At 40.2% G+C, this 25,000-nt stretch overlaps 2 protein-coding genes and 1 pseudogene across 3 annotated transcripts in view; 2 read left to right on the top strand and 1 right to left on the bottom strand.

The window, feature by feature from the left end:
• The window catches only part of LOC122334586 (alpha-2,8-sialyltransferase 8F-like), a 25,870-nt gene extending 15,923 nt beyond the window's left edge, over window positions 1-9,947 (top strand). For both annotated transcript variants that reach the window (XM_043232592.1, XM_043232591.1), the window contains one exon: window positions 6,925-9,947. In XM_043232592.1, coding sequence (XP_043088527.1) covers window positions 6,925-7,393 — 469 coding nt within the window. In that variant the 3' untranslated portion in view covers window positions 7,394-9,947. The remainder of the gene's footprint in view (window positions 1-6,924) is intronic.
• A 3,649-nt stretch (window positions 9,948-13,596) lies between these two features.
• Window positions 13,597-17,071, top strand: LOC122334582 (ceramide-1-phosphate transfer protein-like). Its single transcript, XM_043232589.1, has 4 exons — window positions 13,597-13,989; window positions 14,078-14,148; window positions 15,089-15,258; window positions 15,900-17,071. Exons 1-4 carry the CDS (start codon window positions 13,911-13,913, stop codon window positions 16,456-16,458), a joined length of 879 nt encoding a protein of 292 aa, XP_043088524.1. The 5' UTR covers window positions 13,597-13,910; the 3' UTR covers window positions 16,459-17,071.
• Window positions 17,072-18,637: 1,566 nt separating this feature from the next.
• LOC122334585 overlaps window positions 18,638-25,000 on the bottom strand; it is a 12,496-nt pseudogene continuing 6,133 nt past the window's right edge.

Genomic DNA, 25,000 nt, shown 5'->3' with positions numbered 1-25,000 from the left:
GATTGATATGATACCTCCTCATTTAATGCTACAAACTGATAGCGGTCAGATAGATATGATTTAAACCATGCTAAGGCGCTTCCTCTAATGCTGACATAGTTTTCTAGTCTATCCAAGAGAATGTTGTGATGGATAGTATCGAATGCTGCGCTAAGATCTAATAGCACTAATAACGAGATAAAACCACGATCAGATGATAGAAGCAGGTCATTAGTAACTCTAATGAGAGTTGTATCAGTACTATGGTACGGTCTAAATTCTGACTGGAAATCCTTGCAGATACCATTTCACTATTTTTTTTTTTTTTTAAATAGTATTTTTATTAGAATTTTTAATTTTACAACAAAAACAAAAACAAAAAAAAAAAACAAAAAGACAAGGAACCCCCTCCCCTCCTCTTAAAAAAAAAAAAAAAAAAAAAAAAAAAAAAAAAAAAAAACAATAACAATTACAATAATTAGGGCATTGGGACAGATGTAGTATTATACACATTCCAACACAAAACACTTCACAAGAGCTAACAGCATGCTGCAATTCAATATCACTGGTCATTTTCACTATTAAATTGAGCAAGATGATCCAAAAATGGCTGCCATATGTTATAAAATTTATCTATGTTGCCTGCAATTCCAAACCGAACTCTTTCCATGTGCAGTATTCCTGTAAGAGAGCTTAACCAAGTCTTGAACTGAGGGATATCCTCGGACTTCCAAAGTCGTAGAATTATACTCTTAGCAATAATCATTCCATAAATAACAGTGTTTTGTACAGAGTCATTATGGTCCATTAAAGAAAGAGAATGTCCGAATAGTGCAATCTATGGGTCAGGCTCCAACACAAAACTATACATTTCAGAAAACCATTTGAAAATGTCACACCAGAAATTATAGAGCTTAGGACAAGTCCAGAAAAGATGGGTAAGAGAGCCTTCTGCAGACTTACACCGATCACATGTAGAAGAAATAGTGGGGAAAATTCTGTGCAGTTTAGACTTTGAATAATGTAATCTGTGCATCACTTTAAATTGAATTAACTGATGCCTAGAGTTAATAGAGCAAGAGTGAATCCTGCTAAGGCTCTCCTCCCAGATCTCAGGTCCTATTTCTATACCCAATTCCTCCTCCCAAGCATTTTTAAGGGAGAGTGTGGAGCAACTACTTTCATTAGAAAGTGCATTCACAAAGTCAGAAACCAAATGTTTGGAATCAGGCGGGACTAACATCAGCCTATAAATTCTTCTTTCCTCTGGGAGAGTTTCAAAATTAGGCACTGCATGGCGTACATAGTTCCTAATCTGCAAGTACCGAAAGAAGTGTGTTTTAGGGAGAGAAAATTTGTCTGCTAATTGGGAAAAAGATGCAAAATGTTTATTTATATACAGCTCCTCCAAAGTAACAATGCCATTCTGCCTCCATATGCCGAATGTTGAATCCAATAAGGAGGGGGGAAATGCATGGTTGCGATGCACCGGGGAAAAGACTGCAGTATCAGGCAATTTACAATTCTTCTTTATTTGGTGCCATATTTTCAGGCAGTTCGAGACAATAAGATTATCCACCTTTACAGGTGGAAGTCCAGGGCTGAGAAAAGAAGCGCTGGGAGGAACTGTTCCCAACACCACTTCTCTCAATTGCAATCCAGGGGGGGGTATCAACTGAGATCTCCATACTATAATCCTCCTGCCAGTAAACAAGAGCCCTTGCATTTGCTGCCCAGTAATAGTGTAAAAAGCAAGGTAGCCCCAGCCCACCCATCTCTCTAGGCTTCTGTAAATGTTTTTTTGATATTCTGTGAGCTTTGAAACTCCAAATAAAGGTTAAAATTACTGAATCTAGTGATTTGAAAAAGGCTTTTGTCAAAAAAATAGGTAAATTCTGAAATAGATACAAGAATCTAGGCAGAGACAACATTTTAACAGCATTTATACGACCTACCATAGAGAGAGGAAGAGTCCTCCATTTACTAATGTCCGATTTTAAGTTTTCCAATTTCTGTAAGAAATTCAATTTAAAGATTAATTTGGGATTTTTGGGCAGAGTAACACCAAGATATTTAAGTTTATCTGTAATTTTGAAAGGGAGATTTTCTAAAAATTCTGTATCAAGATTAGCATTTAAAGACATAAATTCACTCTTTTGCCAATTAATTGTGTATCCTGAGACTGTACCAAAAGATTTTATAAGGTCCAATAATATTGGGACTGACTGTTCAGGATCAGACAAAAAGAGGGCAATATCATCAGCATACAATGAGATGTAGTGGTCCACATTCCCCAGTCTTACAGGTTTGATAGATGGATGATTTCTAATATTAATCGCTAGGGGTTCAATTGCTACTGCAAAAGTAAAGGGCTGAGGACACACCTGTCGCAAGCCACGATGTAGTAAAAATGGCTTCGATTTTTCCTGATTTGTAAGAACAGAAGAGGATGGATGGGCATATAATGTTTTAATCCATGACACAAAACGACTCCCAAACCCAAATCCCTCTAAAACGTTTAGTATGTTGGGCCATTCTAATTGATCAAAGGCCTTTTCTGCATCTAAACACAGAGCAGCCACTTTAGAACCTTTTGGACATTTGCTATACATTATGTGCATTAATCTTCTAACGTTAAAAAATGAAAATCTATTGGGGACAAAACCTGTTTGATCTGCATGTATAATGGATGAAATATGTTTATTTACTCTATTAGCTAATATTTTGGTAAAGATTTTGATATCAGAATTAAGTAACGCAATAGGTCGATAAGATGATGAAGGCTCAGTTCCATCCCTACCCTCTTTCAGTATTAATGAGATATTAGCATTATATAATGTTACAGGAAATTTTTGAGTCTCTAGGGAATGCGTGAACATCCTCAATAAAAGGGGGGCCAGCTTCTCAGAATATTTTTTATATAATTCAATACCGAAACCATCAGGTCCCGCTGCTTTGCCATTGGGGAAGGACTTTATAGCATCAACAATCTCTTGGGACGTAACATCAGAATTCAGGGCCTCAGAGGCAGCGTCACTCAGCTTAGGAAGATTCACAGAGCTCAGCCAATCAGAAACATTTCCCCCTGCCTTTGATGAATACAATTCTTCATAATATTGTTTAAAACAATCATTTATGCCTTTTGGATCAACAATTACATCACCTGATTTTGATTTAATTTTGTGTATAGATTTATTGGCTTGTAAACCTCTCAGTTGTCGAGACAGCAATTTATGAGGCTTATCTCCCAGCTCAAAGTATTTTTGTGTCACTCTTAACAGCTGATCCCATACCTGCTCATATAAAATACTATTATATTCATATTTCAATTTTAGAATGGCTTGTAGTGTAGAAGGGTTAGAAGAGTTTCTATAAGAGGGCTCTAAATTAGATAGTTCTTCTTCTATTTCTAGGAGACGCCTACGTTTGTCTCGCCTGGCTGAGGACTCAAAAGAAATAATATGGCCCCTAATCACCACCTTAAGGGTTTCCCAAAGGATGGAATCAGTGACCTCAGCATTATCATTAATCTCTAAAAATTCTGATATCTTGTTAAATATAAACTGGGTAAATGTCGCATCAGAGAGTAAAGCAGGACGAAAACGCCAGCAATATGGTTTAGTCTTATGGCCAAAATCAAAAATAACTGAAGTTGGTGCGTGATCAGAGATTAAAATGTTGTGATAATCTGAGGTGACCACATTTGATATAAGTTTAGAGTCTAATAAAAAATAATCGATTCTGGAAAAAGTCTTGTGTCTTTGTGAAAAAAAAGAGTAGTCTCTACCTGAGGGATGTAGCAGCCTCCATATATCGACCAGGTTCATGGAGGACATTAGGTCATTCAAAACCATGGAGGCAGAAGGCAACTGGCTTACCTGGGTTGACCTGTCCAAAATGTTGTCAAGCACACAATTAAAATCCCCACCTATAATTACATGCGAATCAGTAAAATCAGACAATAGGTTAAATATTTTGGTGAAGAAAGATGGATCGTCAAAATTGGGCCCATAGACATTTAGAAGTGTGACATGAAATGAATAAATATAACCCGTTACCAAAATATATCGACCATTTGGGTCACTCAGGGTAGAAATATGTCTGAATGGAACTGTCTTGCAATTAAAATTGCAACTCCTCTAGCCTTACTGGAAAACACGGACTGAAAAATATGGCCTGCCCAGCTGCATTTGAGCATCTTCTCCTTTGTGGGCCTAATATGTGTTTCCTGTAAATATATAACATCTGCAGACAAGGATTTCAGATGTGAAAATACCTTAGCACGCTTAACCACATGACCCATACCTCGCACGTTCCAGCTGGTAAAATGCTGTTGCCCTTAGAAGGTAACCTAGAAGTCATACCACAAATAAAATTGAACAGTGTATATGCCTGCCGCCCTTTTTAAAACATTTGAAGTAAAAAAAGAATTAAGAGAAAATAATAACCAAAAAGAACATTACCCCCAACCCCATCCCACTTTCCCAAACAAAGTGAGAATACACATCCCAAAAATCACTAAGGGGTTGCGGACCATCGGAACAGTGGAACTTGGTCGTGTAGCTCCCACTCCATGCTTATGTAAAGAACTCAAGAACAAAACAAGCGGTCATCTAAATGTTCCAGTCTAAATAGCGCTGCTGCGAGAAAAGTCACCTACATACCCAAACAAAGGATATCAACACATGTCTTTAGCGGTTTTGAGACAGCGTTCCCAATAAAGGTCACCGCTTCCTCGGGAGAGGAAAACACCTCATCAGTGGTACCGTGCGAAACGCGCGCAGTCTTGCAGGGTAAATGAACCCGCTCCTCACCCCGGCATCTCGAAGTTGTTTCCTGACATCCTGAAATGCCTGGCGCTGTTTCATTATTTCGGCGGGAAGATCCGGAAAAATGTGTATCGGCCTTTCCTTATAACACAGAGGGAACTGTTGACGAGCCAGCTCAAGTATTTTTTCCTTCATTTTAAAGTGATGAATCTTGGCTATCATCACACGCGACGCTGCGTTTTCTCCAGGTGACTGCCTCCCCAGCCGATGAGCCCGATCCACCTCAAGTGGTTTAGAAAAGTTACTAGCGCCCAGCAGATCGGGAATAAACTCCGTCAGAAATTCCGTGGGCCTCCCGTTTTCTATCTTCTCAGGTAAGCCGACGATTTTAATGTTTTGTCGCCTGGAGCGAGCCTCCAAATCAATTAATTTCTCACGAAGGATGTATTTTCTGACTGTATTTTGAGCCACTTCTGCTCGGCGAGTGAAAGACGGCGATCATAATCGGCTGCAGCATTTTCCACCTCCGTGATTCTATCTCCGAGAGACACTAAGGTTGCTTGTGTAGATGCCAAAGATGCCTCCAAAAGATCAAACCGGTCTGTCATCGTTTTGCTCATATTCTGTATTGCCAACAGAATACTGGTAGACTCCGCGTCTACTCCGCAACTCATTCCCGAGATTGCCGCGGCCTGTTCGGCTGACTCGAAGCGGCGGAGCAAGCGCCTCGTTCAGAGCTTTATCCATCTTTTTCCCCTTGACTGTTTTCGGCTTAGACATTTTGTAACCTTGCCCCAAGAAGTGTCCAAAATAATAGCGCTGAAGAAACCTGAAAATTATGGAAATAACCGACTAATTTAAAGAAATGGAGGAGAGCTCGACAAACTACGACTACTCCATGTGGTGCTCACTAGCGCCCCCTCCAGATACCATTTCACTATTATAAAACCATGGTTAATTTTCATAAGCGTGCCCTTTTCATAGTCCCTAGGTCTTCTCTAGGGCCTCCTCCCGGTGGGACATGCCTGGAACTCCTCCCTGGAACCTTGCTCTGGTTATACAGGGACCAGAAACCCCTTAGCAAAGGGCCCCAGACCTCATACAGCACCCCACACAGGACACTGTGAGGGACACGGTTGAATGCCTTCTCCAAATCCACAAAGCACATCCTGAAGAGGGTACAAAAGCCGCATTGTTCCTCCAGGATCCAAGGTTTGACTATCGGACAGATTCTCCTCTCCAATACCCTGAGATAGACTTTCCCGGGAAGGTTAAGGAGTGTGATGCCCCTACAGTTGGAGCACACCCTCCGGTCCCCCTTCTTAAAAAGAGGGAACAACACCCCGGTCTGCCAGTCCAGAGGTACTGTCCCCAACCACCACATGATGCTGTAGAGGCATGTCAGCCAAGACAGCCCCACAACATCTAGAGACCTGAGGTACTAGGGCGAATCTCATCCACTTCTGGTGTCTTGCCACCAAGGCGTTTCTTAACTACCTAGGAGATCTCAGTTGCGATGGTTGAGTCCATTGCGTCCCCGGCCTCTGCTTCCTCAGTGGAAGACACGTTGGTGGGTAGTATTCCTTCCATCGCCCGACAATGTTTCCAGTCGAAGTCAGCAGATTCTTACCTCCATACAGTGTCAGCAGGGCACTGCTTTCCCCTCTTGAGGCACTGGACAGTTTGCCAGAACTTCTTCTAGGCCGACTGATAGTCCTTCTCCATGGCCTCACTGAACTCCTCCCAGACCCACATTTTTGCCTCCACAACTACCCGGGCATTCCCAACAGACCCGCACAATATATTTGAGCTTCCTCCTCCTGTACTAACTCAGACCGGAGCATGACATAAGAGGGAACCCCCAATTAATCAAAGATGAAATAAAGCAAAACGACACTGAACAAAATTAGTAAATTGGTGAGTGGATGCCATGTTTGATACAGCAACATTTTAGAGATCTTTAATCAGTTAAATAGCAGAAGTTATTCCTCCTCCACATGCATGTGACATCATTAACCATGGCCATGTGTTGTTGAACTAAGGTGGATAGTAATATATATAGTAATATATATTAATAATAAAGTTTCACATCTGTATGTTCTTGGTTCTCTGATAGTATCCAGCTCTGTCTATCAGTAATGATAAAGAATGTTTATTTCAAACTGTGTTTGTGTAGATACAAAAACCTGGAGCGGAATCCGGATCCGTTGGTGGAGCGGGTTAGTGTGTACGGAAACGCTTTTCTCGTTATGCCCGCCTTTGCCTACACCTTCTGCACTAGACAGTCAATCAAAACTCTAAGAGTCCTCCATCCAATCAGACCTCAGCAGCCGTTGGTGTTCTTCAGCCCCATTTACCTACGAACACTGGACCGTTTCTGGAAGGGGCGTGGCCTGAAGTCGATCCGCCTCTCCACTGGGTTTATGCTAATTAGCACGGCGCTGGAACTGTGTGAGAACGTGCATGTTTACGGATTCTGGCCGTTTGGAACAGACCTGCAGAACAATTCTGTTCCATATCATTATTACGACGAGTTGAAGCCACACCGTTACATGCACAAAATGCCGGACGAGTTTGTTCGTCTTCTGCAGCTGCACAGCCAGGGGGCGCTCACACTGCACCTGCAGCCCTGCAAGGACCTGTGATCTCATCTGTCTGTGACTATCCTTCTATTTATATGAGACTGCATAAAAGACCTTTTTGCTTTTCAGTAGCTTTTAGGACACACCGAAAGAGAAAAAAAAACACTGTGCCAGGTGTTGATTTTAAAAGTAAGCACATTTTAATCTCCAATCCTTCTTCTTCAATCCTTCTTCACTTCATAGTTAAAAATATAAATGTGCTTTTCCAAGTAAAGACCTCCAAATAACGTTTAAAGTTACGTTCTGCTACGTAGCCTAACATTCAGAGTATGGGGAAAGTATGTCTCTGCATCAACTGAATGATCGTTATTTTATTTTATTTTTTATTCCCACTAAATGGTACTTAAAATTCCCACCCATGTGACACTACTTCAATAATAGACCATGCAAAATACGTTTAAGTATTGCCAAGTACATTGCAAACAATAGTTAAATCAGATAAAGACTTTAATCATAAGCAATATAAGCATACATACATGCAGTACATTTTTCATAATGTTTGTTGTTATTTAAAATTTTACATACATTTTATAAACATTTTTAACACTTAGGCATGTTGACAATAATCTTCAACATTGTCTATAACCAAATATTTTCAGTGGACTTTTAAAATTTGCTTTCCTTAAACAACGTAAAAATGATACAGTTACATGTTGTTGTTTTTATTTTTAATTTACTTTATTCACGTTTTGCGTCAAACACAATGTACTTTTAGTAGTCGAGATCTGGCAGCTGTGGAGAAAACACTTGGCCTACTGCAAATGATGCAAATATACAGAGAATTACCAATTATTTTTCAAATAAATCATTCCCAGCACTTTATTAAGCTTTAAGTTATATCTTTAAATGACAAGGGATGAACTTGTGGGTTTGCAGATATTAATTACATTTATAATTGAGGGCACATTATAAAGTTAAATTGTTTTAAATAATGTAAAAATACAAAACAAAGTGGCATCTTTATCATTTCAGGTCTGAAGGATGTTGTTTTGTCATATTTCACTAGATTTTGTCACCTAACTAGGCTACTTGGGAGATCTGAAACATGGATATATATTTCCTCATGTGATTGTATTCAATTTTGGGATCCATTTTGTTTGTTATGGAATATGTTTTTAAACATGTAATGTCTTGGGTTAGGCTATGTATATGGACAAACTTTTAAAATAAAGCTCAGCTGAACAAATACATACAGTGTTTGTGTGGCTCACAGATCTTTCTCTGACCTGTTTCTTAGACTTTGACTGTGGTGAACAAATACACAGTTTATAAGTAGTTTCATATTGTAACTATTGACTCTAGTACCTTTAAGTTGAGTGTTTTAGTAGTTAATGCTGAAATGGTGGTGATGTAAAGTAAAGCAACTCACGTCATCTGTCCATCTTTATTTTCTAATGCTTAATTTAGAAATTTAATTCATCGGAAGAGTGCATGGTCGGCCAGCAATGGAAGGAAAGAAGGTAATGTAAAAGAATTTACTTCAAATAAGCAGTGATTTCATCCTATTCTTTCTCTGAATCACAGACTGTAACCCCAGTCACAACTCCACCAGTGTCCAGAGTGAGTAAAAATGTTATTTCTGAATTTTCAAACTGTCCATTTTGTTATTTTGTATGTTTCTGGTGTTGGGGTAAATGGTGGGTTTTTAAACCTTTAAACCACTCAAACTGCTGCCTACTTCATGTCTGCATTTACAAATTCAACTTCTTGTTACAAATATGATAGAACCATCACTTCTCGGGATATCTGAAAGGAAAAAACAACTAGAGGTATTTCGTATTGCATGGAGGGAAAGTACTTTCACAAAAAACTTGTGAAGCGTGAAAAGCAACGGTCCTAGTACAGAGCCTTGTAGGACACCATACTTCAATCGCTGCTACGGATTGATCAGAATCAGAAAAGGCTTTATTTGCCAGCTTGAAGGTTTTTGGGACATATTCTAATGATAAAGATGAATTAATAGTATTTAGAAGAGGATCTATGACTTCTGGAAGCACCTCTTTTAGAAGTTTGGATTGTATTTGGTGTAATATATCTGCTGGTTTATGATTTGACAAGTTTGTGTTTCCTCTTCTATAGATGAGAATGAGTTGAATTGTTTTGATTTAATGACTAAACCCACCAGTAGATGCTTGTCACTTGTAACAAATCACTTTGTTATTATTTGAGTATTTTATTCTTTTTTCCCAAATGGTCATATTTTTAATTATTGTAATAATTCATTACTCATTATAAATTGCAAAATGTTACAATCTATAAAAAGATAATAATTTGTGTAAAAAGTGACTTAAATCATGATTTCTTGCTGTCTGAATTAGAATTAAATCATTCTTTATTTCAGACTCGTAAGTCCATATGCAAACTTTTATATCCAAAAAACCTGTGCAAGCTGAATCTTGCAGAATAAAATAATTTAGCATCATTTGTTCTCATCAACGTTTATGAGCCAACTCTATACACATCTTAGTGTGATTAATTCCATCAAACGCATCTGAAACAACACATAAATACTGTAGAATTGTGCATATTATATATTTATTTCTATAAAACGATGCATGAATTTATATCATGCTTCCTTTTAAAACCAAATGAATTGTCTGTATTGTTCGCGTGCATTTATAAGGAAACACTTTGCTCGGACGATTAATTCAAAGATACTGAATCTTTGACTGTTTTATCTGTCATTTCTGGCACTTCTAAAACTCTCACCACAAAACGGCACCAAAGGTAGAGTCACACGTAATAGACAACAAAAGCAAAAAACACCAATAAAACACACAAAGCAAGCTCGTTTTTTCTACAGTAGTACTGTAGCAGCGGTGGTTATTAATAACCCTCACTTCTTTACTACTGCTGGCATTATTGAAACAATTTCCTCATGAATTAAACATAAATCGTTAATGTTTCACCTGCTTACAAACGATTATTTGCTGTGAGACCCCATCCAGTCCAATTTTCCATAATCATAACTGCTCAACTCTGCTAAACTTAACATTTAACATCATAAAGACAGGTCATATAATATCTCCATTTTCCATTTCCATTTTATGATCCAGCGAAGAGTAGTATTTCATACTTCACTGACCGCAGAGATCAACATTTTAAGATGTACGTGTCCTTTTAAGCACAAAAGCAGCCTATCCTAACAAACCATACATGAACGGAAAGATCATATACTCGGTTTTATTCCTTTTCTCATTCAGAAGATATATAGATCTTAATGAAAATCAAACAAACTGGCGCTTGTGATTGCATTGTGCTCCAGAGTCACACATGGACATTTATGTCTCATTCTACAACTACACATAACATACAGTTCCCTTAATAAAAGAAGTGTTGATGTTCCTCCTCCGATCACGCTCATCATCTGGGAAAACAAATCAACACATTCAGGAAATAGTACTTTACATCTGTAGACTAGATCGTAACGACTGTGATTATATAGAAAAGAACACAACAGAGCTTTTTGAAACTCTGAATCAGTTAAACCAGTGAGTCAGAAAACGATTCACTAAATGATTTTCGAAGTGGTGTTTCATTAAACCTTAAAAGTAGTCACTTTACTTGAATTCGATGTTTTTTAAAAACCGCTTTCCGATTTTCATTATATTATTTGCAATACACTTATACAGACATACATTTCCTGCCAGTGCAATAGCGTTTGAAACTGTGCTTGAGTAGAAACAAAAACCCGGAGCAGAATCCGGATCGGTTGGTGGAGCGGGTCAGTGTGTACGGAAACCCTCCAAACACTGGACCGCCTCTGGAAGGGGCGTGGCTCTGAAGTCGGCCCGCCTCTCCACCGGGTTTATGTTAATTAGCACAGCGCTGGAACTGTGTGAGACCGTGCATGTTTACGGATTCTGTCCGTTTGAGCCGGAGGAGTTTGTTCGGCTCCCGTACCTGTGATCTCATCTCTCTGCGACCGTCCTTTATTTATACAATATACATTTATTTACACTTTAATTACATAATATTTCAACCCATGCAAAAACACGAAATGAAGCGTTATCTTCATCATTTCAGGATGTCCAAAGAACGTTATTCCCCAAATCCCTGATCTGAAGCACTGATGTTTATTTCATCATGTGGTTGGATGCTATATACGTTTGATATGCAGATATATAAGTGTTAATGTAAAGTAAGTTTGAGCGCCGCTGTATTCAACGCAGTGTTTCTTAGTATTTCTCTGAACTGTGTAACACAGTGTTTTTTCAAGGTGTTTTTCCTGGACTTTAGAACCATAAAGTGAGTGAATGATTAATTTCGCTGCAGAAATGAGACTTGAGCTGAACCGAGCTGAACACTTTCTCACAGCGACCGGATCAAACATACAGCAACTAATAACTCTATAGTAGCCTTTAGTTGAGAAGACCCGCTTCTGTCCATCTTTTAAGTCTAGAAATCTATAACTTGAGTTGATCAGGACGGCGCATGCTTGGTCAGCGATGGAGGAAAGCAAGGTAAGAGAAACTCTCTTAACGATAAAACGTCAAACGAGGAGCAATTTCACCTGAATCTTCTTTTTTTTTTTTTCTATGACAGACTGATCACGTAACCCCGCCCACAACCCCAAACAAAGCCACGCCCTCTCCGCCAAAGTCCGATGAACGGCCGAGTGAGTGCAACCGTTATTTTTGAACGTTCGAAACGTTCTAACGCTTTCCTGGCCACATCAAGTGAGACGTTCCTTCGTACGATGTAGCAAACATTTTGTGAATGTTCTCGAAACGTGTTAGACGAACGTCCTGAAATGTTCGATAAACCGTTTTTTGCGTGATGATGTCATCAAGCACTAATTATGCATACAGCCTCAAACTGATTTAATTACAGCAGAGCACAATATTACATCGTGAAATGGTATTTGTCGTCCTACAGTCTTCACTATGCCAGAAACCAGTTTACGATGATGTTTAAAAATGTCGGCAAATAGTCACTAATTAAACAAGTGTTCGGTTAAGTGTCAGCCTCTACATATGTGCTTCTTGTAATTAGTGAGGATGTGTATAAACAGCCTTTTAATGACCAGAGTAATAAGACTTTCAGCCTTAAGATGTTTCTTGAATTCGGTTCCTGATGAGTGGCTGTAGTTTGTGTGTAAGGTGAGTGTTTCTGTCTGTTTTGGTCCTGCAGTGGGTTTGAGCAGCCCGGAGTTACTAAAAGAACTGAAACAACCGCACGCGCTCAAACACGTCCCCGCTCACAAGGGACTGACCACGGTCTTCTGCGGACGAGGACGACAGGTCAGACCTGCAAGGCTTTGATTGTTCACCGAGTGTCCACGGCCGCTGTGTAACGATCGGATATTTTTTTCAAATTGTGTTTCAGAATCAGGAGGAGAGTCAGACAAAAAGCCTGCACTGAGAGGCCGGCGGTCACAGTGACCGTTCGGCGGGGATTACAGCTGATTGGCCGTTTGAGCCGCCTGTCAGGGATAAGCCCCGCCCCCTGGGTGGAGCTGCTCTGGTTATGAGGATCTTCCACATGTTTGTGTGCGAGTGTGAACGCAGTCTGAGGTTTCAGCAGTGTGTGTGTGTCATGTCAGATATGAAATAAAATGATGATGGTGTGTGTGTGTGTGTGTGAATTTGAATTGAAATTAATGGAAAAGTCTACTGAATTGCATTTGAGAGGAGTTTAACAGTAATACAGGAGAAGTTTGATTAGTAGAACAGACCGCTTCTGTATGTGTGTCACAACCAATAAACTTCATCATAATTTGGAATAATTTTGTTAATTTATTCTCAGATTAGACCCAATTCTTTTAGTTCAACACTGTCTAGACAATCAACAACCGTCAAACAGATTCTAATAAAGATATATTTTTATAGAATGGATCGTTTAATATAATATACAATATATTTTGTATGTATAAGAAAAACTATATATGTGTGTGTGTGTGTGTGTGTGTGTGTGTGTGTGTGTGTGCTTTCTAAATGTTAAGAGACGTGTTTGCTTCAAATGGTTTATTTTCATTTAATATAATGAAATATAAATGAAATTTTCATTTCTAAAGGGAACATTTCAAAAACATTTAATATCATGCAATGTTTTAGCGTTGGTGTTATTTTTTTATTTTTTTTCCATTTTTATTTATTTTTTAAGCAATTTTGTCTGCCATTTTTATTCATTTTTAAATGTCTATAGTCTTTTATTGTTTATTTTTTATTATTATTAGTTATTTTAGTACTTTGACTTAAACTGAGCCAAAATGGCAAATATAAAAAAAATATAATTAAAGTTACCTGAAATAAAATGAAAATTTTTCTCTTTTTAATTACCATTATGGATTAGTTTAACTTTTTTTTTAATTTATAGGTAAAATGAATTGTATTATTAATTTATAGCTATTATCAACAGCAATAACCCTGGTTTCTGGAAGCCCTCCACGTTGTGTGTTTTCGGACTCACGTCAGATTGAGGTATTTCCGTGTGTTTGCGCAGCGGTTCAAAGGTCACGCAGCTCTGAGCTGGTCTCTGATCTCCAGGAGTGTTAGCGAGCGTGTCGGAGGACGAGAGAATGCCATCTCTTCTGCGTCGCTGTGTGCTGAGCGCGCTCCTGATGAGTCTGCTGCTGTTCCTCAGCTCTCTGTGGCTGCGTGAGTGAACCCGACCTGTCTCACACACACACACACACACACACACACACACACACTGAGTAACCGCGTGTCTCCTGGTTCTGTCCAGCTCAAGGAAGTGTTCAGACCTGTGAGCAGTCGTGGAGGCCCTGTCTAAGCGTGTACACGTCAACCAGACAGGTGAGAGTCAGGGGCCAGATCTTGAAAATCTGTCCAAAAGCAATATTGATATCCAATTCAGATTAGATCACGAAATCCAATCGTGGTTCCTTGGTTTGTGTTCTTCAAAACACATAGAGTCCCAGCAGAAAGGTGCACTTCAGGAGCGAAAGTGTAATAAAACTTTAAAACTGTTCCCAAAAGTTTGTAGCATGAAATGTCAGCGTCAAACAAAAACAGCATGTTTAATTTAAAGTAGTGCTGTCAAATGATTTTTGTTCACATATGTTTATATATATAAATAATAAATACATACAGATTGTACTGAAACTGAGCTGATCTAGAATAATGAAATACCTTTAACTGAATCTTTACACTTCACTCTATTCTCCTCTTTGATTCTGTTCAGTGCTTTCATACAATCTGTACTATATTATAAATAAAGGTGACTTGGCATTGATTTTAAGAACAATATTTATATATTAAATATATATTTATAAATATATACAGTACAGTAACATTATATGTACGTAATAGCACGCATGCGTATATAAAATGTAAACAAGAATTTATATTTTGTATGTGAATAATTGTTTGACAGCATTAATTTCAAGTTTTGGTTTAACTCTAACTGTAAACTTGTTGGAACCGTCATTAGAGATGGAGCAGTCAGAAGTAGCTACGTGTGTGAATGCTATGCAGAAGTAGACTGCAAAACTCTCTTTTTATTCCCATCAGCATGTCCCTTCAGGGTCTCCGTAGAGCACAAAAATTGAAAAAGTGCGTGTCCGATTCAGTATTGCTTTGCAAAACCTGCACAAGAGTAAGATGGGTCATCTGATTCCGTATAGCGAAGCATTTCCAAACCCAGATCATTCTGATCCAGATGACCCTTTCTGAGCTCCTGGCCCCTGGAGACTCCACACTTTAACCGTTCACTCGCTGACTCTGTGACGACCAGGTGGCTCCCGCTGCCCTTCCTGAGGAGCTGGGAGGAAGTGACATCATCGGAGAGTGTGCCGGGCAGCACTTCCAGGTGTCCCGCCTCCTGTCGCACCTAAACTCCGCCCTCGGCCCCGCCTCCGACGTTCTTCTGGATCCCTATCTGCTCTGCTGGGAGGAGCTCATCAAGTATGAATTATATTAAGGACGCATCCATCTGAAGCTTTCTGGATGGATCAGCAAATAGGCTCAAAACAAGTTATAAAAAGATGCACTTTTTGTGCGCTATATTGCACAAAAATTGTGCACGTTTCCATATGCCTTCTGCATTGGGGACTGCATTGTTTTTCACAACTGTACATCATCTGGTCTATTTATATATCTATCATTTAAGATGAGTCTAAAAAACGGCATACATTCCAAAGAAATGCGTATGAATATATAGCATCATCACAATAAATTTTAAGACTAAACAGCAATTTGTAGATTTTTATATTCTAAATTTATCAGATGTAGCAGTAAGATGTCTACACCCACATTCATAGTTTTAAATGAATTGCATTAAATTCATATTATTGGATAAATTAATATTGCATTTTTGTTTATTTTCTGCTTTGCTTTTAATGTTTTTATGAGCTGTAATCTTGCCTGTGAACTAATTTTGTGCCATTTGCCTTTTAATTGTAATGAAGCAGTGCATGGCAAAGGTGAAGGAGATGTAGATATTCTAAAAAAAATTATAAATGAATACGACATGCATCGGTATCGGCAGATAATCGGTGAAAACGGTGATGCATCTTCTCACATAATGTTTGTGTTCTGTGCTGCAGGTTCATGGAGGCTCTGGGCCCTTTGGTGGGGTTCTTCACTCATAAAGTTGAGGAGAAGATCACGCTCATCAGACAGCTCGCGATGGAAGAATTCGCCAGACAGAACGCGACAACAAATGAGCGCGTGGCCCCGCCCCCTCCGCACGCCTACCGCTCCGTGCGCTCCATGCTGGAGGCGGAGCTCCAGAGGGGCGTGGTCTCATTCGACACGCAAACACCTTCCGGTAGTCGAACTTTGCTCCGCCTCCACCGTTCGTTACTATGGCTACAGCTGCTCCTGGAGAAGCTGGGGTCGGAGCGCGAGGGGCGGAGCATGGGCGAGCTCTGCCGCGACGCGTACCTGGAGGTTTTGGCGCCGCATCACCCCTGGCTCGTGCAGCGCGCGGCAGAGCTGGTGTTTCACGCGATGCCCGAGCGCGGCGCGTTCCTGCGGCTGGTGTGCGTGCGCACGCAGGAGGAGGCGGAGCCTGTCATGCGCGTCGTCGTGGCGGCAATCCGAGAAATTCACCAACGGACTCAGAAAGAGCTGGAGGTCAAAAACATGTTGGACTTGCCTTAACACACACACACACGCACACACACTCCCGCGACACGAGAACGCTTCTGAAGTTGTTTTAATGGGAAATATAGAGAATGTGAATCTACGTCGCGCCGCCATTTTCGGAGGATCACCCTCTGCTGTGAAGGCCGAAGATCGGTTACTTTTTGATTTGTTAATGACAAACAATGGTGAGATTTTTCACAATCACGACAGAGAATCAAAATCCCGCCCTGGACTCAATAGTGGAGGGTGCGATCCTTTCAAAATGGCGGATGAGCAGTTTTCCAGAACTCCACTTGGCGTGACGTCATCACGTTCTCTACAGCATAGGGGTAGATGACGAATATATATTAGAGCGTGTCCTTTAGTGTGAAAAAACTTAACACAAATAACATGAGTTACAATTTTTTTTTCAATGTTAGACTTTGTTTTCACACCGTAGGACGTTAATACGTCCTTAAGGTGAGAGCGGCTATTTAACTTGAATGTGCAAGACTTCCGGTGTCCTGACATCTTATCCTACCCACAGGATTTACCGCGCATTTTTAACATAATTAATCTGTTTGCGTTATTGTAAGAGGTGGGTTTGGGGTACCTGAACAACACGTAATAACTTTATTTGCATTACTGAAGGCGTGACGTTAATAAACCATCATTTAACGGGTAACTTTTTTTTTTGTTTTGTAACCTTTTTTTTGTTTTGTTTTTTTGTCTCAGTACAAAACAGCTCGTTATGCTGCTTGATATTGCAAACTGACATTTTGTTAATATACTGTATTAATTTATTATAATATTCGCGAAAGTGCTGGTTTGCGGTCCAAAGAACTACTGCGTTATTCTCCTCAGAGGCCAACTTCCGGACTGGAAGTCTCGCACAACCACAGAAAAACCTTCACTTCTGTGCTGCTTAAGGTGGATATAAACTGATATATAAAGTCTGGCTTGTTTATGTGTGTGATCCAAAAAAGGTGTATATTTATTATGTGTATCAGTACACACACATACATACTGTGTATAATTTGAGAATATTTACTTGTATTTACATGTATATATATATATATATATATATATATATATATATATATATATATATATATATATATATATATATATATGTGTGTGTGTGTGTGTGTGTGTGTGTGTGTATGTGTATATATAGAGAGAGAGATTTTAGCCCTCGCTAGGGTTTTAGCCCACGTTGCTATGCGGTTGCTAGGTGTTTTCTTGTTTCTCTGTGAGTCTGTGTTCTTCTGGTCAGGTGAAATGTTCTCGTCTGAACACTAGATGTCGATGTGTTCCTAGTTTTGATTTTATATATATATATATATATATATATATATATATATATATATATATATATATATATATATATATATGAGCAGTTTCTCAGGGAAATCTCATTAATAGATCTTTACACGCCAGACCAATACATTTATACAGACCCTTAGATGTTAAGTATTTCTACGCAAAGTGCATCAGTGTTTGTTGCTCAAGCAGACAATAAAAATACTCAGTGTTACTCTTAATGTAGCAGCTTTGTCATGCATTAAGAGAGCATTAAAATGGGCGTTCAAAGCAGCTCAGATCGATCTTTGATGATGAAATGTTTCAGTTCACAGACTTTAACATCTCAATTTGAGCCACCGTTCAGGCCTCAGATTGTTTCCTGGGATGTTTTTCTCGGGGGAACATCTTAAAAGCAAGAGTCTCCACTGTTTCTCAACCGCTGGGTCGCGACCAATACATGCTGCACAGGTCTGATCCGAGACCACGGTGAACGCAAACAAGTCCACACAACCAGCTGTGTGCAGAGTTAAGATAGGAAGAGGTAAAACAAACAGACTTATCAGAAAACACTAGTGGCTGATGCCAAAGGTTGCGTTTCCAATCCAACCCTGAGCATGAAAACCAGACGCTGTTGAGCGACCAGAAATCAGAGCCCTAAAGCACAACCATCTCCAGGCTTTAAACGTGATTTTCTGTCCTGTAGGATCAGATCTGGAAGTCCAGCTGCCGGAGCTTTTCATTACATAAGATGATAAAGCTCTCAGTACGTACATCAGCCATATACCTCTGTCTTTGAGAAGAAAAAAATGATGGCTTCCATGTGATGGCTTCATATTGCAATGCATAAGACATGCGTGATGTTCGTGTTCATCTACAGTCACTGCGTTTTAAAAACGAGACCTCTGAAATGTTTGTTAAACACAAAATGTTTTTATTTCCTGTTTCCATTTTTCATTTATAATGATAATCATTTGTTTTTCGAATATAAGTTTCACAATTTTCATGTCAGGCAATATATAACAGTATATTCAGGATATTTAATAAGATACATCTAGTTTCTGAGCAGTGTTTTTACAGAGAGTGAAGAAAGAATAAGACACCGTGTCACTATGAAGGACAGATGAGAACCCGGGATGAGTCTGAGCTATAGAAGTCACCCGGCGAGAAATCAAAGTGACGAGCGTGTCGCGTTATCGGTGTGGAGAGAAACACAGACGGGGACAAAGAGCTCAACGGTGCCGTCAGTGTGTGTGTGTGTGTGTGTGTGTGTGTGTGTGTGAGTGAGTGGAAAGCTCTCCAGTGAGGTTCTCGTCGCTGCAGGTGTGTTTTGTCGTCGTGTCGTCGTTGCTTTTGTCCGAAGCGCGCGCCCACATCTGGGACATTTCGCAGACAAAACACACCAGTCACTTAAAAAGCACTTTGCTTTTTATGGAAGCCCGTTTACGCCATGTATGAGAACGGAATTATGTCGAGTTCGATTTGGAATTATGACATTATTAGGAGATCAAAAGTTGAGTTTGTGATGGCATGTGTTGAAACGACGACTTAAAGTCGGGATTATAAGACTTCACGAGTCAGAACTGTGAGTGTGAACCAAGTTAGGGCTGTGAGGTAAAAACCTAAGATGAGATTCGAGATTATGACACAAACAGTCGATAAAAATTGACATAATTATGACTTTAACAGTCAAAATGTACATATTAAGTCGTAATTATGAGATACAAATTCAACGTGATTAAATTTACGAGTTTAAAACTTGCACTGATCAATTATGAGATACTGTATAAAAACTATGACGTGCTGTAAAACTCAAAATTATGACATTAAAAGTCAGAGTTACGTCATCCTAAATCATGATGATGAGATGAAGTCGATTTACAAAATCAAAATGGTTTGACTGTTTCGATTTAGAAAATTTCTGTTAGCGATTACGCACTGGTCACAATTTCGTCATAATTAATGACCTAAGCTTAGTGCAGTCAATTTGTTCGGCTTCGTGCGACACCCTCCCAAAGCAAATTACTGTTGAAACGACTGGATTTCGCCTGGAACGCCGCGCCTAGCAACCTGACCGCGGGACCACGGCTCGACGAGTGAGATCACGGATGACGTCACGTGTCGTTTCCACGGCAGTGATGCGGCAAATTTATGCCTGCTCGGTTTTTTTTTTCGTCTCACGGAAATGAGTGATGCGCCGCGTGATCTACACAGACACGTTCGACGCGTCGCTGCTGCGCCTCGAGTACAGAAGTGGGAAGTGATGTGCAATAATTCGATTTACCGTATCTTAAAAACATACAAAATCTATTCCGTGACGTAGAGCGGTCAGGCAGCACACGTGAAGTAGATCGAAGTAAACGTACGGCAGGCAGCGTAAGTTTAGCTAGTTATTAGTCACTGCTCTGTGTAAACATTGAACCGATCCCAACATCAGGCCGTAAGTCGCGTGCTGATGGGTGACGGGTGGACTAGTGACGTTCATTTAAAAGTTCGGCCGCGCTTGGCTCTTTTTATTTTTCCCCACACACTTTTCTAACACACACCCTCCAATGTTTCAAACGCACAACACTGTGGCAGTAACCCAATAGAAACACGGCACATTCACTACTGGGGGCGGAATGAAGGAACACGGATGAGAAATTAAACACAGACGGCGCCCGCGCGTCGGCAGGCTAGTGGTTCGCTAATAAGCACTACGCTAATGTGTCGCTCGCAAATCAGGAGTCTGACTTGTCCGTTCGACTCGAATCCCCTTGAACATCCAAATGTCAAATCACGTGATAAAAATCTAAGAGTCTACCAAAGCTAAGAAGAAACGAACTAAAGTATGCAGCTAATGTTTGCGTCATATTTCCGCTGTGCTAACGGGCGCTAACCCATGATGTGCTCAACAACAAATAAATTAAAAAATACTTTTTTGGGGGGAAGAAAACACATTTGTTCATTCATCTACTTGGATCGGATAATTTTAATCTTTTTTTTTTTATTATTATTTTGCGCTTTTCTTGGTAACTACTCTCATTGTCAACTACATCAGATTCTGTATTATTTACAAGTATTAACAGTACACTCACGGACCAGAAGGTATTGCTGTGTACACGTTTAGAAAGATAGGTCTAACCGCCCGGACGACATATGCTATCGGTCGATTGGGCAAATAAATTAATGGTGAACTGATATGGTGCAGCTTGAAGCTGATTGGCTAATGCGAGTGCAATCTGAGCATGTGCAGAACGTCAGCCAATCGTTTCTTTGCTCGTGTGTGTGTGTGCGTGCATTCGTGTACATTACAGTGTTACAAAAGTGTCTTCACAAACATTGTCATGTATATAAAAATTAAAAACCACAAATCCGATAATAAATAAATAAATAAATAAATAACATTATAAATGTACCTTAATTCGTAAATAAATAAAACTGATATCAAGTTAAGAGAATGATATGTGACAGATATGAGTCGATTACAGTCTGTGACAATTTTTATGGCTCTGATTATGTTAATTGATCATATGTGCGCATTCCTACAGATTTTATTTATGAATGATCCTGAATTTGACCTAATTTGTGTTAAACGCTCAGTAGCATAAAAGCCATTATATAGACTAAACGAGTGAATCCAGGTCACATTTTAGCTTGATATTAAAAGAAAAAGGTAAGGAATTATATTTTGCATATAGAAGATACAGCCTGTTTTCAATTTTCCACCTCGTGGTGTTATTTTGGGAGCACGTTGTCTTTATGCGAAATATAATTTCTCGGCAGGTTTAGGATGGTTGTGGTTCTTCTGAATTCACTGGATTGTTCGTGATGATCGTATCTGGAGATCTAGAAAGGCTTGATGATGTTCTCCTGCTCTCTTGATTTTACTTTGGAACGATATCAGCTGGATATGACGACAGTCAAGAGTACTCAAAACACACAGAGATACAAAGACGCACACGCGCACACACACACACACACACACACACAGAAACCATCGCGTAGACAGGAGAATGGGGGAGGACGAATACATTAAACACTTTGAGATATGAATGACTCCTACCATCTCCTGTGTGTGTGTACGTGTGTGTGTGTGTGTGTGTGTGTGTGTGTGTGTGTGTGGCAGATGCAGTTGCTCTACGCTTTGTTGATGCGCAGCTTAAAGATTACGCGGCCGGCGAACTTGTCTCTTTCGCTGATCTTGAACTGAGTGCTAGAGTTGATCTTACACTCCACGTTGAAGTCCGTGTTGAAAGAGAGGTCTGTGAACTTCACAGCCACCAGGGGCTGAGAATAATTCACCTGCAACACACACAAAGAGAGCGGTTACACACCAATGTAATCTCGCGGTGTGTGTGTGTGTGTGTGTGTGTGTGTGTGTGTGTGTGTGTGTGTGTGTGTGCGTGTGTTCTTGCCTGTGCTCTCTTGCCGTAGTATGGATAGTACATGAGATTGAAGGTTCCGTTTGGAGGGAAGTATTCGACTGAGGCGTAGGTTTCATTCGCCTGAGACATCTTCTGAGCCTTGTGATGAAAAATCAATGAGATATTTATAACAGCGTAGCAGATACTGATGTAAAATGATCTGAATGTCAGTCATCGCTCCGGTAATATGAGACTGAAATTATCTAAACATATAATGCAGTGCTGACTGAGAGCTGAAGAAATAAAGGCTCCTCAGAAGATGTGAGATGTTTTGGAGGAGCAGTGAAAGTAAAGCTCCTCAAAAGATCCTGATGATCAGATTCTTCCAGAAAACGATTGATGGAGAATCGAGTAAAGTCGATCTGGAGATATGACCGCAGTTATTCTGACCATTACTTGATCAGAATCAGTTCAGATCCGACACCAGAAGCAGAAGCTGAAGAAGTACGCTAAAAGTGCTTTGATTGGTTCAAACACTCTAAAACCGGGGGTCATCGAACTTGATCCCAGAGGTCCGGTGTCCTTCACTTTCCTCAACAGACCTGCCTGGAAGTTTCCCCAGTAAGGTGTGTTTGATCAGGGTTGGAGCTAAACTCTTCAGGACGCAACTCGGTGACCCCGCTCTAAAACTATCGATCGGACAACGGAGACTGATCACGTTCATCTTTTAAAAGTGACGAAACACTCTAAGTCTACTAACCACAGAATGCGTAGGGGTTAAGCACTAGTTAAAGCCTGTGCTGTACTAGTTTAAGATGTGCACTAGTCTAAGGATAGGGATGCTAAAGGCCCCGATATACTTCAAACAGACTTCTTTTTCGTTCGTCGTTTGAGGGCTGAAAGAAGTTTGAAAATGTTGAGCGACGGTACACTGCTTATATCATCTCTAAGCCCCCGCTGCTGGAGGCGGGGCTTAGATTAACGTTTAAAAGTTTGATTAAAAACAAAGGTTTATTAATCGTACACCTTTTAAATTCGCTTTGGAAGACGAAGTACGACAGCAGCAGTACGGGTGTAATGTTCATTCGCTTGCTACCTCTCCTCCTTTTCGAGCTTCGCTGTATTTTCTTTGTACGAATTAATTGTTTCCGCAGTTTTTGAAGTCTCTCCTCGAGCCACCGTACAGATGCGGATGTATCTGTGGCAGCTCAGCTACGTACGTAATGACTCGGAGACGCTGTTCTCTCGTGAGAACCGTGAGAAAAAAAATTGCACGTCAAAGAAGGCGGAGTTTCAGGACACACCCACCGATTGCGTGACCGTCTCGGACCAATGGTAGCTCGGAGGTGTTTAGGAGCTGAAACGAACTCCCCAAAGAGTTCAAACGACCAAAACGATCTCAAAACGAACTTCATTTTGCACTGATTTCGTTCGAAGTGACGTGATTTCAGTTCGTCCTTCGATTTCAATTGAAGTATATCGAGGCCGCAGACTACGATTTCTTACCAGCTCGTCTCCTTCTTTATATCCCTGAGGGATGCAGTGAACAAACATTACAGATGAAATTCGTGCTGGACAGGCTGTTCGTGATGAAGCTCAGGAAGATCTCACTCACCTTCGCTGAACAGGAGACGAACGGAGACTTTCCGTCGCTGCTCGGCTGCAGTCCGATCACCTGCAGGAGGACATCATCTTCATTCAGACCAAGGATAACCCATCTGATCTAGCTTTACTTTATTACGTCTATGTTCATGCATTCTACAACAGCTTCAAATGTCAACTTGAAATGTCCAAAGACGAGCAGCACAGAAGAGCTTGTCGTTTACGGAAACTTGTTTCCACCCCGGGCCAGGAATAAAAAGCGTGGAGTAATCCTTACTAGTTTGCATCCTCAAACTGGACTTTTTGGTTGAAGTTGCGAGATACAAAACGCAGAATTGCAAGATCGCTCAGAATGCAGAGAAGCAATCTTAATTATGAGATATAAATCTGAATTGTGAGGCGTGAATACAAAAGATGAGGAGAATGAATGCCTAACTGTAAGGGGGAAGGTGTCTGAATCATGAGATAGAAATGCAGGATTCTGAGAAAAGGTCTACACTGTAAGATATAATTGCCAAACTATGAGATAGAAATGTAAAATTGAGAGAAAGTCTTAATCAATGCACAATTATGAGATATAAATACTGAACGCTGAAACCGAGAGATATCAAAGAGATAGAAAGGCTGAATGCTGGAAAGAATGATGTATTTAGTTTTTTGAGATGGACCCTGAAGGTGAGCTGTAGTTGTGTATTGTTACCCGGTTGAGTTTGATGAGCACGCAGGGTTTTCCGTCCCCAGTAGCCGTACATGCGGTCCTCCAGCCCGGAGCAGCTGCCCAGCATGGTGCGGTTGAACTGGCAGGAGCGCTTTGGGGTTGTTCCGCACTCTCCGCTGTCCTCCTGGATGAAGTACTGGTCCGGGACGCAGGCGTCGTTCTTCACCGCCTGCTGGGAGTCGTTGTAGGCTGCGGACAGACAGAGACGTGAGCTCGCGTCCAGACGAACAGAGGATGTTCCTGAGGCCTGAAAGGTCCGGGCGAACCTCGGGGGAACCGATAGAAGCCATCTACTGCAGCTTTGCTTTGATAATGTTGCTGCTTTTTGCTCAAAGCGTTGCTTTTTTTCACAATGCTGGAAGGATTTACGTTTGTTCTTGATTTTGACGTATTTTATGCGGATATTCATTGACAAAATAGTCTGGAAACCATGACGTTTGGTGAAAATCAGCAAAAACACTGGCGAGGAAGGAGTTAGAAACAGCTGAAATATGAATATCGCATTAAAGAAACGAGAAAATCAGTGCCGCTTTAGTAGTAGATTATTAATTTTATGAAAATAAAGCTGAAATAAAATAAGTTTTGTTGTATTTTATTTCAGTCAACTTTT

Source organism: Puntigrus tetrazona, unplaced genomic scaffold, assembly GCF_018831695.1.
Source record: "Puntigrus tetrazona isolate hp1 unplaced genomic scaffold, ASM1883169v1 S000000576, whole genome shotgun sequence".
NCBI classification, from domain to species: Eukaryota; Metazoa; Chordata; class Actinopteri; order Cypriniformes; family Cyprinidae; genus Puntigrus; species Puntigrus tetrazona.
Note: the sequence above shows the minus strand (reverse complement) of the source record. Positions and strands in the feature narration are given on the sequence as shown.